Raw genomic sequence first — 15,430 nt, 5'->3', positions numbered from 1 at the left:
CATTAACAGATCACCTGGAAGCTGTGACAAGCAAGCTAGATAAGAGGCTAATGCTTAAGTCTGGAGTCTTGGTGCAAATTCTCCTTTTCAAAGAGCACAGAACACACACACAGGAAAACCAACCTGCTATGCAGTTATCCCCACCCATCTGAAACTAGATGTCTGAGCAGAAAAGCAGTGGTGCTTCTCAAATTTCAGCACAGTCATCCACTTCAAGCTATGCGCTTAGCTTCTAGAATCTGACCACCTGGTGCCAAAAGGCTGCCAGACTTTGAATAGTTTCTCAGTTAGGGGTAGTTCACAAAACAATAAAAGACCAGAAACAGGTAACTAGATACACACAGAGAACGTTTGCTTACCTAAACATTTGACCTCTCCAACAGCATAGGCAGAGGCTGCCCTGGGCTTGTTGGTAACAAGTGCAAGCTCTCCAAAATACTGCCCTCTGTGACACCGGGCAATCTCTACTTCTTGGTTAGCTTCCTTACTCATCATAGTCTGCAAAACAGTACATTTTAATTACTCTCATACAGTTACGTCTTTGTACAAGGTTCAAGTTAATCCCAGATAGACTGCACATGTGAAGCTGCCCATTGGTTTACAGCTTGCAAATTAGCAGCTCTTAAATCACGCCCTGTAATGTTATAACGCCTTGACAGCACGTTCAACTGCATGTTTGGTTAAGTGTATGCTGGCCAATAAGTTTTGATGTATTCACTGTTGCAAAGTTGGGAACTGCTACACAGCCTAACACAGCTACAAAGTTTTGTTATAGATAAGACTTCATCCCAAAGGATTGCTTCAGACTGTATAGGAATCTATTCAGATGCTAATGGATACTGGAGTTAACACACCCCAGCTTTTTCTTCCTAGCAGTTTGCTACAATCCTACAAGAAAGTTTCATTTTGACCCTTAAGGCCAGAGGGAGTACAAGAGGTCAGTGTGCGGAGTAGACAGAAGAAACAAACCTTCCAACATTGGCAAACTGACTCCTGCCCACTTCAGAACAGGTATGGGGATGTAAAACACACATCGCAGTTGTGACGATGATCTCAAGTACTTAAAATGATGTCTCAAAGTCAGTCAAGTAAGGCTTCTGCACACCGCAGTTAGCCAATCAATGATTTAAGCCAATCAAATCAGGGATTAATTTAAAATCTAATCACCCAGTTCAAACTCACCTTGCTTTTAATCATGATTTTTACTTCACCAGATTCTACAATATAAAAGCAATCTGCTTTATCGCCCTGTGAAGAAAAGGTAAAAAATACGTATATATTTTTAGTTTATTATGAAAGTATGTATGAATGGTATTATTCATTCTGAACTGGGCTTTGTGCAAGCCATCAACGTGAAGAATTACACAACACTTGTGAAAATATAGTAAAAAAAGAATAAAGCACTCAATGGCATTACACTATTTAGGGAAAATAAATCACATCAGGAAAGTGGGAGAAAGTAGAAATTGTAGCCATTTAGAATCAAGTTCCAAAACGATACAGGAACGTGTAGTAAGAACTTCTGTTTTAGTTCCACTCATCTGTTTCCAAGAAGCCCCATGGAGTTACAGAAGAAATTAGGCTCTTATCTGTGGTTCTTTCTGAACAGTGCTGAGTACTGAAGTACGAAGTTGCTCGCTTCCTGTTGCCAGCTATCACAAACTGCCGCACTCAGCGCACTTCTTAACGCACTGAATGCTCAGTACTTCTAAACTGGAATCAAACTGAGTAGGAGTCATGGGAACTTCACGTAACACCAGCAGTATGGTTTAAAGCACCACTAGTATGATTTAAAGCTACTGCTTTCAGTCACACTGCCCTAACTGACAGATCAAATTCCAGAAAGATAATTAAAATGTAACATCATCCATGAGAGAAAAAGGATTCATGCTCCTGGTGCAATCGCTGTAGTACAAGAGCTATCACCATCATTTCCAAGCATGAAATTTCATCATCTCCAGCAATGTGCAATAATCACCCAGATCAATCCAGAATATTAATCCTACTTGTAATTTTCCTTACATGTAATTACATCCTTATCCTTAATTCAGCTGTTACACATTGAAACCAACCCTGTAACCGGATCACTGACTGCACAGCTTCTGAGAAAGCTTTGATTCTGCTGACAGCCCAGGTTTCTCAGGCTCTTAAGCAACAAGATTTTCAGCTTACGCAACTGAGTCTTTCTGGAAAGAAGTGATTTGGCTGTATTTTGTTATCAGCAAACCTTGTTTTCTTGCATTGTATTAGCTGATTTCAAGTTATTAAGATTAACTATTCAAGACACTATGAAGGATTCAGATTCTGTTTACAAAACAGGGAGACCTGTGACCAAACAGCCTACCATTCCAGGTAAGCCAAGCACTTTCTTGCATTAACCCCTGCTTAAAATAGAGCACTTTCTCAAAATAAATATACAAAGCTACCCCCCAGCTGAGATTGGTGCAGAATTCCTGTGTTTCATCTGTAAAAATACTCCAAAAAGTTAGTTCTGTCACAGGAAAAAAAGAAAAAAAACTTCAGATTGAATTTGTCCAGCTTTATGTTTCAATCTGGCCTTGATCTACCACAGCAGACATTACAGTTGACTGAAGTCTGACTATTGCTAACACTAAAATACTCTTTTTAAAGGCATCTGGAAAAATAGCTTTTTAATTAAGTGACAGTTCTTTGACAGTACAGTGAACTGACTTGATATCAACTAACAAAACATCCCTATCGAGCTTGTTTAGCTCTGTGCAAATCACAGTCCTGTCGAATTGCTTGATTTTCTTGTTTATTCAGACCCAGAAATTGGAGATGCTCTGGATGTGGTTTGGGATTCCCTATTTAATCTGGTTACAGGTGCCTACAAGAACTGCACCTCAGGACTTTCATGAAAAATTGCAAAGAGAGACTCGTAATTTCAGCTTCTTAAGGCTCCTTCCTCTTGAAGCCTTGCAAAGACCATTTATAAAAAACAAATGGTCAAGAGAAGGGATTACCCAGAAGCTAAAACAGTAGAATAAATATGTAACAAAATACGTGCTGGTCCTTCCCCACGTAGTCAAAACCTGGTTAAACAAATTGAAAGTATTAAAAGAACAAGTGATGCCAACTTGATCCAATTAACACGATTCTGTGAGTAAATTCCACATAGGAACAAAAACAAAGAGGGGAAAAGGACAGGTGGGAATTTATGCTCCAAGTACCTGAGAAATGATACGTTCCCCATCCTGATACACTTTCTCTCCTATAACATCCACAATTTTCATTCGTTCTGATGCCTGCAATGAAGAGGAAAATCAAGCACAATTACCTGCTATAATTAACTTCATAACTCAGAAATTAAGTGCTCGCTCGACAGAAACGTGCTGAATCTGGCTACTGAAAAATGCAGCCCCACACGACTTCAGAAACTGCAGCACAACTTTCAAGACTACCAATGATCAATGAAAAACATTTTCATTTTCTAGTGCCCACACCTGAAGTTAAAAATGGCTGATTTGGCTGCTTTAAGCACAGAAAAAAATCACTTCCTGTGAGATTCAGCTGAAATCTGAAGAAAGCCCTTCAAAAAATCCCAAGTACTTCCCAAGAAACCTCAGTGAAAAATACTAATTCATTTTCAAAATATTTTCATTGCTACGCACTTGAATGTCTTTGGTTGGTTGGAGTTTTTTGTGTGTTTATTTTGGTTGGTTATTTTTCATCTTAAAGCTCACTGCTAGATTAGCAAGAGGGGATATGAGAAAGACACTGGATCTAAAAATTGTAAGCAAGCACTGCAACAGGATGCCCTGCAGCAAGGTCAAGAGGTACCAAAGTGACACGCAGTGAAATGTGCTTTGGCCTTCACACACAGGAAGGGAGGAAGGACAGTTAAACTTATCTCCAGTGTTTCCTGCTGCCCATCCAGCACATCACAAAACAAGTTTAATGGTTCAAAGCTACGTAAAAATACGTTAAGAAAGGAAGAAAATCCTAAACAGTTAAAATGAATACCTCAACACATGATTCATTTTTAATCTATTCATTTCACAAATGCACCTCCATCTAGCCCATGTTTGAGAAACTGTTAATTACAATCCACGCATGATTCAGATGCAGTGTGTCATGCAAAAAGGCAGCCAGTGCTAATGAGATTTTTCTCTTTTTTGAATCCTTAAACTTTTATGAGTCATCTAGGGCTCAAAAAAATCTCACTGATGAAACTAGTTTAAGCCAGTCATTGAGGGACATGTTGTGTAATTCACCCCTTCCACAGCTATCAGCATAGGTCCAAACTAATATATTCTGGAAGCCACTATTTACACTTATGATGCTTTGCAATTTTGTAATCTTCTCTTAAGAGGATTGAGAACTATTCCCAAGTGCTAAAGATTGAAGCTGAAAAATAGAACAAGGAATCAAAGAAAAATATAAGTTATGGCATAAGGCAAAGGCAGACACATAACAATGTTCCACACAGTCTGGCATGCCTCCAAAGCCTTTCTGAAAATACAGGCTGAATCAATAGCTTGGAAGTGACAATTTACACATCATTCCTAAAATCATGCACCACACAACCAATACAACACATGCTTGCTCTGCCCAGTTATTTTTTTCCTGGGCAGCAGTGCTTCCTTTAGCTTATTCTTAGCTTACAAGAGGTAAGATAAAGCAAGATCTGCTGAGGGAAACACCTTTGAAATTTAAAATCATTTAAAATCATCAGCTGATGAAAATCAAATATTTCAGAGACCGTATCATTACTTCAGAAACACCCTCAAACAGAACCAAAACCCTGAACTTTTATCCCTTTAATACCTCTTCTCTACCTGCTGTATGTTTTAAAGCCTTTGCAAAGACTGAGATAAGAATTGCCTACTGTGAACGGTGGATATGAAAAACATGTCAGACAACTTCAACAGTACAAATGCAGCTGGACACCAAATAGGATACTAAAGCAGCTCTTAAAAACATGCAAGCAAAAAATGACACAGATTTCTGATAACAGTATAAACCAAGTGGGGAGCTAACAGAAAACTTTGGTGCAAATGTCTCTGAGAGACTTTACCTCCAAGGACTTGAGAAGGGGTACAGACTCAATAAATAACTCGTACGTCTTCCTCTTCTTTGCATTGTTTTTCAATATAATTCTTCTGAATGTCACTCGATCCTGCAAGAAACAGCACAAATTGATTATTCTGTCTAGCTAAAGTGCTTACTGATTAAAGAACCTTTATCTAACATCTGAAAAAATGAATATCTAATATTTGCAAGAGAATTTAGATACAAGAAGTCAGTTATTAAAAGGTATGACATCACAACAGTGATCTTAACTGGCCTCATGACAGTATTTCCTGTAAATACCAAACTGAAAAACAGGGAGCTCTAAGACAAACTTGGTCCTTCTCAGATAGCCATTTAAGAATTCCAGTTTCACTCTCATACTGTTTTCCAGAGCTGAGTCTGTGAGGTTGGTTGGTTTTTTTTTTGGTTGGTTTTTATTCCATCTTTTACATTTTCACATACAATGAAGAAGTTATGCTCTTCTTGCAACTCCTAATAAGGCAACTGCAGAATCAAGTCTGAACTGGGTTGTTCTCAAATCACAGATTCAGATTCAAGTAGATCAGCAAGCAGAATATCAAACAGCACCAGCCTTGATTCTCCCCCCACTTTTAAGGATAAGAGGCAGCTTTTTGCAGAGAATGGCGATTTCTGCACTTCCACGTGTCCACAGGTACCATAGCAACTTCCTGATGCAAAAGCATTTGGAGTTTGTTTGTTTTTGAAGCCCAAATTGTGCTCAAGCTCACTCCACCACCCACCCGACTTCCCTCCAGGCACCAAGCCGTGCCGTGCAGGCTGTGCGGCCAGCAGGCGGCAGCACGCACCCGAGGGAAGGCCAGGCTGCCTGCAACATCTGGCCGAGCACCTGCAGCAGCAGACGTTTGCAAGTTTATTGTTAGAGATCTTAACGTAATGCTTGTTATTTGCACACAGAAAGCTGCTGTAGAACGTTGATAAGAAGGGCCACTAGAGAGTTGGGCATAAACACTGCATCCAGGCGAAGGGGAAGGGGTCACCCCCCACCAGTCATTAACATTTGTGTAACAGTAATGTTCGTGGCCCTTACACAAGGTGAGCCTAAGCGAAAACAATCAAGACAAACAATCAGAAGAAAGGAACATTGTCAGGGGAAAAAAAAAGTATAAGACAGTGAGCAGCAATAACTGAAGTCCCTGAGAGCCACTGCTCTGGATCTCATTGTCTGAAAACATCAACTGCTACTTGAGGCAGAGAGGTTGTGAGGTGAAGAGGTGTGTTCAGGTAAGAGAAGGGTTTTAGGGAATGCAGGCTACACTTACTTGGAAAGAAAACAACGACCGACACTGGTGATACAGTGGAATAAATAAGTTGAAGTGGCAGATGAAAGGAAGAATAGCATTACTGTTAAGCAAAAGAACCAGAAGAGGATAAAGCCAGAAGGAATGGGTGGGTTTTGTTTTGTTTCCATTCTGAAGAAATTTTTCAGTGCTAGAAGTCTCTTCAAAAGCACACACGTGGAAGAGGAGAGAGGTGCAGAAGCGACCATGGGGATTGGAAAAGCATAAGAAAAAAAATTGGAATTCCTTTGTTTGGAGGCACAGAGCAGTGATGGAAAAGTACACGATTGTGAGGTTTTCCCCCGATACAGGCAGCAGCAAATGGTGAGGGGACACTTTTGTGCTCCATACGAGACCCACGTTTGATTGCTTTGTGCCTGCGCCTTCCAGGCTCCTCTTGGCCTAAGCCTGCACTGCAGGAGGAGTAACCTGCACTTGCTGACTGGCAGATTACCCGTAAGTTTAACAGTGACTTTTACAGACTAATAAAAATGTTTAAATTACATTGTGCACAAAATATTACAATTAAATACGTCAACAACAGAGCAAGCAGAAATGTAACCAGTTTTAGGCATGAAAATGCAACATTAGTTCACAAAATATCCATGGGGCTAGATCACTACCAAGGTCCCCTTTCAAATACATCTCATTAATTACGTGAACATAATCAGAAAAATGAAAGAACTCCATTTGTGCAGAACAAAGAATATCTCCTCCTTTCCTTCTTTTTATGAGTGGACTTGGTACACAGCTGTTACGTTCAAGAAATTAGATCCTCGCAGATTTCTGGTTAGCGACCAACATCTTTTCCTTCACCTCACAAAGAAGTCAAAACTCAGTTCTTTCAGCAAGCACAGATTGCTGTGTGTAGCAGCTCATCAGTTGTGTAATCAAGGTCCCAACACACACCAACCCCAGTGATAGTTGCCGAGGAGCCCAGAGATACACAGAGAACACAACACTTCTGGTTTCAAAGGCTTCTCCAATCACACAATCTGCTCATTACGTGAGCCTCACAGATGAGTAAGAGAGCACTATGAAAAATAACCTTATCCAAATGGCACAGTGAAAAGAACTAAAATAGGAAACTAATGTTACAGCTTCACATTCAACACCGCTGGACTGGAGACAAAGCAGCACCACCACTTAGCTTGGTATTTCATTTGACCTGAGAACCTCTTCCAGGGTAACACAGAGACCAGGAACATCATAACCATTTATTCTGAGTGAAAACAAAGCTTTGGGCAGTTTTCCTACTCTTCATATTACTGGCATGCTCAAGAAGATATTTAACACTGTTCATATCCATATAAAAGCAGACAGAAGGGTAGGAGGTTGAGCTGAAAATAATGTTATTTGGATATTGTTTGTATATTACCTCCTTCCCACCTCTACAAAATATATGCATTAATACCTCCACCATTCTTTGGTTGTTTTTTCCTTAACAAAAGCTCTGATTACAAAAATGCAAAACAAGAGACAGATAAAACTAGCAATACAATATTTACAGACAAGTTATTCTAGAGAAGAGGCCAACGGTGCACAATGGATCCTTCTATGCTACAAGGTAAGATAAGAAACCATGATAAAAAAATGCTATTAGTGCAAGGAGTCACATGGAGAGAAGCACCTGGACACGGTGAGTTAGTATTTCAAACAGTAGGCAAATGAGAGCAACTTCCTTTCCTTACCAGTCCCCAGAGGGCTCCTTCTGTTGTGGCAACAATGGTGGCAGCTCTAGGAGTATTGTACATCAACGCCAGTTCCCCAAAACTGCCGTGGTTATCATAGCGGCCCACACAGCGCGCCTGGTTGTCTTTTGCTACAACAATATCATACAGTCCCCTGGAAAACAATGGAATAGGTGCTTTTCATTACACAACATTCCAGTACAGGTGATGAAACAATTTTTGCTGTTACAGAAATAGTCTATTCGCACTAGCTTTAAATGAAAGCTGCTGGGCTGGAAAGGTCTCCTCACCCTGTTCTCTAAGAGGCAACGCTTCCAACTTATAATAAAGTTAAAGGAATAAGTAGCCCAAAATTTACTCAGAATCAAGACTAATCTAATGAAGATGGAGGTACAAGCTCAAGGCATGAATGTGGCTCTAACTGTACCACAACTGTATACAAAGACACAGGCTGTGTAGAGGTAGCCCTTAAGATGCCACACAGGTGCCTTTAACACCCTCAGGTCAGTCTTGCCTCCAGGGCTTAAAAAAAAACTTTAAAAATAGCTCAACCAGGCTCAGTTAACTCTGGCCTATGGCACCTAAGATCACTCAAGTATTAGACAACAAACTATAAGCTTTACAAAATATATTATATCCTGGTAAGAGGCTGGTAAAGAACACTTCAAGCAGCTGAGTGTACATGTAACTTTCCCCAGAAAGTGACACCTCTGTTGGAAGGAATGGTTTTATCTCCCAGAACATCATTAGGCACCTAAGAAAGAAAAAAAAAATCAATGGGAATGGCAGCAGGTGAAACTTTTCATAGTAAACAAGCATGGGAACAGTCACTCTAGTGAGATCTACATCACATTAACAGCAGAAGGGCATTCAGTATTACTGATGGACAACCCTGGGTTTATTTCTTCTCTGAATACCGCATTCAGAAGAAAAGAAGAAGTTCTACGGGAAGCTTTATGACAGTCCCACTTGTAGGAGATTCCACAGAGCAGACATTAATTCCATCAGCCATGCAATTAGAAAGCATCAAAACAAGGAAGCTCTTGGATCAATACTAGCTGAGCCAGATTCGGACTTATTAGAAGATCCAAGAAGGTCCCTATTTGTCACCCAGAAAGCTGAAGAAAGAAGCTGTGCACATGAAGACTGCCTAGCAGCAGATGCTTTGTACACACTCTACTGCTTAATCACACCTAGCAGACAGGGAAACAACCAGCAGCATTACTAATAAGAAACTACTGAAATATGGACTACCATTCCTGGAAAGCTCCACTAATTCTTGTAATAGATTCAGTATTCATTTAGTCATTTTCAGAGAGGCATAAAGAACAAGAGCCTTCAGAGGTACTTTTGACCTAGACGAGCCATTTGGAAAACTTCCAGCGAAATGCAACAACTTTTTCCCATCCTTCCAGTCTGAATGTCACTTAGCAGTGCCATTTATTTCTAAATAACTATGGCCATGTAACCTTTATCCTAGCATTCAGCTGCCTGCAGCCCAGGGACCAAAGGGGTGAGGCACCACTGAGTGACCTTGGTTCAGCCTTACTGAGAAAACTGTTGCTGAGCTATGAGATAGTGAACTAAAACCCTGCAAGATAAGAATGACAACACAGGCCAAAGCAACATTGTTGAGATGGTAATCATTTGCAGCTCAAGGACTCACAAAAAAAATACCCACATGAAAAAATATAAAACTCCTGCAAGAAAAAAAAATAAAAACAGGAAAGGGCAACCTGGCACAACCGAGAGGCAGAGGCCAATGCTGCCTTCTCCTGACTGATGACTGCCTGGCCAGCAGAGACTCATCAGGTGTCTCCTCTGCAGCAGAGGACACCAGCACAAGGTACTTCTCCTAACTCCCCCTGGTCTCGATGATCTCTAGAGGTCCCTTCCAACCCCTATAACTCTGTGATTCCCTGCAGAATGCACTGAATGGCTGCTGGATCCTCACGTTGACCAATCCGCCAGTGTTGAAAGAGGCTCAGGAAAAAGCAGACTGGTACAGCTGGGTTAGAAACAGAAGACTTTGGAAGAACAGCCCACACCAAGAGGCCTATTTCTCTATGCAGAGAAGAAGCTACGGAGTTACATCCGCAACAGAAAGTAACGGTTCACTCACACAGAAAGAAAAATCCTCAGGGATATTTAGGCATTAATGGCTTATCTTAGAATAATAACATGTGCCTACTGATGCCTTGAAAGAGCCAAAGTCCTCTGAATTTGCACTTGAAGACAAGTGGGAATACCACAGCTTTCAATAAGCACCAGCATCTCTCTATTATTTCGCAGGAAAAAATGAGGAGCTGGGGGTAGAGAAGCAGGACTGGAAGGGAGGAGGACAGAGAGCTGATAACCTTTGAATTCTTTGTAATAACAGAACAGCCAGTGTAAGAGTTGCAGCTGAGTTGGTATTTGACAGCAAAGGCCAGTACAGTTTATTGCTAAACACCAACAAGTTTAACTTCCCTCATTTACAGCCATTTTTTCCACATACTTTTGGCAACATATTTACATTTGTGGTATATTATACCTTAAAGACAACAAACCTAGAAGATTGAAATCTTCCAACTCAACTGTTTCAAAAGAAAGCATTTTGGAATAGCATTATATCTGTAGAAAAGACTGTAAACACCTAATATCAAATTAAGGTTACATTTTACTTTTTTTTAATGTTAAAACTCATAACGGGAGGAACATTTTAGTAAGCAACAGGTTAAGAGCCTTACAGAAACAAATTAACATGGATCCAAGTGGCCTCTGGTATCTAACACGTTAAGAGGCTCCCAAACATGAGCATAAATTTCCTCAGGATTAGGAAGCCCTGTTCTGTATGCACATCATCACACTGTCTTAAATAACTGCTTTAAAACAATATAATATTAATGGTCTTATTCAGTGATAAGGATGATGACACACTGACTCAAAAAGAAAGCAGGTAGGTCTATTCCAATATTTAACATTCATCCATAATACTGTGGCTAATGTTACACTTTAACAGAAGGAAATAAATGCATGTCCTTAACTCTACTCCAAATACGGTGATTAGAAGTAATGTAAGACAGAATTTCTCCCTAAAGCTCCTGTTGGGGAGAAAGACACTCAAAGCTGTGATGCACATATGTACACATACACACACACAGTGCACTTTTTTGTGCATATCTGTGATCTACAAAACTATCAAATGTATGTACTCAGTGCAACATATTGCAAAATGGTACCTAAACTGCAAATACAAAGCAAATGACCAATAGAAGCAAAGAACCACAAACATCTCTCAAGTCAATCACCAAAACTAATTGAAGGGATGGTAAGTTATTCCACGGTAGCCACCAATTTATGTGCTCATGGAAGACCTTTCCTCTACCCCTCCCTCATCACATGTTTTTTCTTCCTTTTGCTGCCTTCTTTCTTCAGGAAAAAAAGAACAACTTAGTTTAGAGACAGCATATAACGTGGCTGGTTTTAATCCATGCACATGCTGATTGGCACGAAAGTTAAACCGAACAGATTACACGAAAGTTAATGCTGCATCCCTTCCCTCAGGGAAAGTGATATTTGAGTTTTTATACAGTGACAAAGAATGTGTTAAAATCTGCCAAGTTTGCAAGGTGCACCTCTGTGAAATCTGATTATCCCTGGCAAAAGATCCAAAAGTCAGCGGGGACCTAAAGGGGAAAGAAAATTGAAAGACAAAAGGAAGCAGCAATGATTGCAAGCAATACGCTTCTTTCCAGCCCTGCCGTTTCTCAGAAACTAAAAGAAACATATTTTGTATCTCAAAGGCACAGCTGCTTACTGCTCAATGACATAGAAGTTGTCTCCATCATCCCCTTGATCAATCACATGTTCATGAGGTTTCACCTTCCTCTCAAACATGGCATCAAGGACTTGAGAAAGCTGCTCCTATAAAACAAATGAGTAAGAAAAACAAAAGGCAAATTCACTTGACTTGATCTGGATAGTGAACTGCAACACGCATTGCACTGCACTATTTTTACTGTACACAAATGAAAGTAATTTCAATAACAATTTTTGATTTTTACCTTTAAGTACCTCACTTTGTTTAAAGCTTATCAGTGTAAGTTCAGTAATGAATACAAAATGATACTTCCACTACAGAAGGGCTATCATCTCAAATGCATATTCAAATTGCTTAATGCACACTATGGCAGTGCAAAAGCACACATGTATAGCGAGATCTCACCTGGGATAATCATAGAACCACAGAATCATTTGAGTTGGAAAGGACCCTTAAAGGCCATCTGGTCCAACCCCCCTGCAATGAACAGGGACACCCACAGCTCCATCAGGTGCTCAGAGCCCTCCAGCCTGACCTTGGCTGCCTCCAGGGATGGGGCACCACCACCTCTCTGGGCAATGAGAGCCTCACTGCCCTTAGCATAAAGAACTTTTTCCTTATAGCCAATCTACATCCCCTCTTTTAGTTTGAAACCATTTCCCCTTGTCATGACACAACAGATCCTGGTAAAGGCTTTGTCTCCTTTCTAACCTCTCACACCTTTGCTGCAATGTCTGCTTGCTGATTTCTACCAGCAGTACACATTTCATTACATGTATGCCTAAAGACCATGCAAACTGAGTTTCTCTGCTGAGCCATGACTGAACTTTTGTAGGCAGCACAGCCAAGGAAGTTGTGAAAGTCAAAGCCCACAGACAGACAGCACCAACCATACATGATACTGCTTCTAGCACTCCTGCAAACACAGGCCATCTAGGCTTGGCTCTGGATGGCTTTGGCTCTATACCAAATACATTGCTGTTTTTCATGGAATTTTATCATCACATTTTTAAAAACTCCCCTGATACTTAAACTAAACCAGAATTATTGCCTGAAAGCAGTTTGTTGTAACGATTATATACCTATAAACCTATAAATTATAAACCCTAAAAAACTTTCCAAAAAAAAAAAAAAAAAAAAAAACACACAGGAACTCAGCCGTGTTTTATTCGGAGGATAAACAGGCAAAGACTTGTATCAAGGAAATGAAACAGTGAGCCCTTCTGTTAATAAGGGACTAAGCTGTCAGATTCCTGAACTGTAAGGCTTTGTTGGTTTAAAGACAAGTACTAAGGATGCTCAGGGGCGTTCCTGGTAAGAACAACAATAGTTATTCTCATCAGTAAGAAATTCAGTCACAACTCAAATTCCACAAACTTGTATAAGATGCTGTGGAGCAAACACATGCTATTTCATTCAGAGCTTTTAACAGCCTATTTTCTACACCCCCTGCACTTTAGGTTGAAACATAAATCAGGTGTATCATTGGGAATGACCAAAACTTCTATCTATATTATCACAGAGTTAAATCCTGATATTAGTCCAAAACTCAACATGAATCTTGCTAGAAATTATCCACTGGACACTGGCTCCTTTGTATTTAATATCAAGTATTACAACAGCTACTCATGCAAGGGGGGGGCATTTAACATTAAGGGTAGTTGAGTCTCTGGACCTAAATTTAACACAGTTCACCTAAACGCAACCAGCACAAAAGGGATGAATTTGGCCAAGACATTCAAGTCACATCAACACATTTAATCCAAGAGGGGTTTTACAGGTTTTGTTGGTTTTTTTGTTGTTTTGTTTATTAAGAAGTTTTACATCACACTCCTTGGAAGCTCTGAAGCAAAAGAACAGATTTGGGGCCCCAGTTTGGAAGCATTCCTCACAATTATTAAAGGATGTTACACAGTGAGCAAAAGCAGCCACCACATGTTTCACTATTCAGTAGATTCTGTGTGGCCAACCTTGCAAAGGAATCATGTCTTACAGCTACATGGAGGATGTTTAAAAGAAATTATCAGGATGAGGGGCAAGTCTCCTACCCCATTTGTACTCAATACTAGAAAAACTCTTCCCTCTCTGCTAAGTGCCCTTTGTCATACTGTAATTAATGTACGCAATGCAGTCATCTTTTCACCACATGCTATCTCAAAGCTTGAGTCTTTAACAGCTGCAGTTAAGATTATTTCCGTTGCTTCTCTTCACAGTTGCTTAGAAAGCCTTTCTCAGAAAGCAGTATTTTTCTAATCCCATTTTCTAGGCTCAAACTTGTTTTTTTGAAGTTATCTTTGAATGTGAACTGGCTATTAATTACTGCTTCTGGGTCATTCTACTCCCAGCAGTCTGAATGGTGATCACATTTTGTACATACTCCTTGAGCTGAATGTTTTCAAATGTTTCATTTTTTACAGCAACCAAGAATTGGGAGAAATTCCTAATTTTCAAGGAAAGCTGAGCAGTAGTTCTGCAGCCATGAAGTACACACTTCCATACCTCAGGAAAGGCTCTGATTCTAACCATGAAGCTGCAGGTACCATTGCTGGTGTTACAGCTTTCATTATTTCTCTTGAATTTTATGATGCCAGAATAGAGATTCGACCTGTAGAGGAGACATCAGCTCCATAAGGACGGAAACAAAGCCAGATATAAGAAGCACTTATTCTGTGGTCTTTTGGAGGCTGGATGTGATGAACCCCAAAGGTCCTTTCCTGAACTGTCCAACATATTCTATCGTATCCTATATCCTAACATATCCTGAACTATCCTATGAAAGCCAATTAAGATTTCTCAGTGCCAGCAAGAGATATTCATCACTAAAACTTAACACTGAAGCAAAGAGCAAGGAACTTCAGCAATAAGTCTGTAAGATGAGCAGGAACACAGACAGTCTGAGAACATTACTTTTAGATTCACTTACAGAAACGTTACTGACACATTGCAAATAATAAAAGAGCGCAGCAATCTGAAATCGAGCAAATGTCGACAGTGATGGCAACTGGCAGCCTGACCTGCTTATTTGTATTCCTCATTAAGGCAATCTCTAAACACGTCCCAGGGCAGTCTGCATGTAATTAAAAATTCATGAACGATCACAATGCAAAAACAGTGCCTGGACTGTTAGATTAAACTACAAAACAGCAATTCATGTTCAGATTTCCTTAAACTAATATTACCTGATCCAGATTTTTGAAGAGCAGGATATCTTTGCATGCCTCCTGCAGTCTGCATCGCTGTTCATCTGTTTTTGGATGAACTATCTTTAAAACAAAGTAAAAATAAATGAACTGTCACAACAGCAAAGAAATATAATTACAAATTAAATCTTCACTTCAGAATGAAAACACAAAGACAATTTCAGGTGTCATTGTATACAGTTCCTTTTTGTTGTCTGCACAAGCAGTATTTACATACAAATATATAATGCAAGGCAAGGTGAAAGAAAATTAAAGTAAAACCCATAAGAGATATATTATGCTGACAATTAGCACATGCAAAATAAGGAAGACAAGAAAAAGATGCCTTTCCTTTTCCTTCCCTTCTAACCCAGCCACAGATACAGTCACAGCTTGGGAACCTAA

At 39.9% G+C, this 15,430-nt stretch overlaps 1 protein-coding gene across 1 annotated transcript in view; it reads right to left on the bottom strand.

The window, feature by feature from the left end:
- Positions 1–15,430, bottom strand: part of PRKAR2A (protein kinase cAMP-dependent type II regulatory subunit alpha) — a 53,633-nt gene that overhangs the window by 4,819 nt on the left and 33,384 nt on the right. Inside the window, exons 4-10 of the mRNA XM_048957916.1 lie at positions 15,026–15,109; positions 11,844–11,950; positions 8,045–8,198; positions 5,039–5,140; positions 3,192–3,266; positions 1,183–1,248; positions 360–498 (exon numbers count right to left, since the gene is read on the bottom strand). Of these exons, the coding sequence (XP_048813873.1) occupies positions 360–498; positions 1,183–1,248; positions 3,192–3,266; positions 5,039–5,140; positions 8,045–8,198; positions 11,844–11,950; positions 15,026–15,109 (727 nt within the window). The remainder of the gene's footprint in view (positions 1–359; positions 499–1,182; positions 1,249–3,191; positions 3,267–5,038; positions 5,141–8,044; positions 8,199–11,843; positions 11,951–15,025; positions 15,110–15,430) is intronic.

This window comes from Lagopus muta, chromosome 11 (genome assembly GCF_023343835.1).
Source record: "Lagopus muta isolate bLagMut1 chromosome 11, bLagMut1 primary, whole genome shotgun sequence".
Classification (NCBI taxonomy): Eukaryota; Metazoa; Chordata; class Aves; order Galliformes; family Phasianidae; genus Lagopus; species Lagopus muta.
The sequence above is the reverse complement of the archived record's forward strand: the minus strand, read 5'-3'. Positions and strand labels throughout refer to the sequence as shown.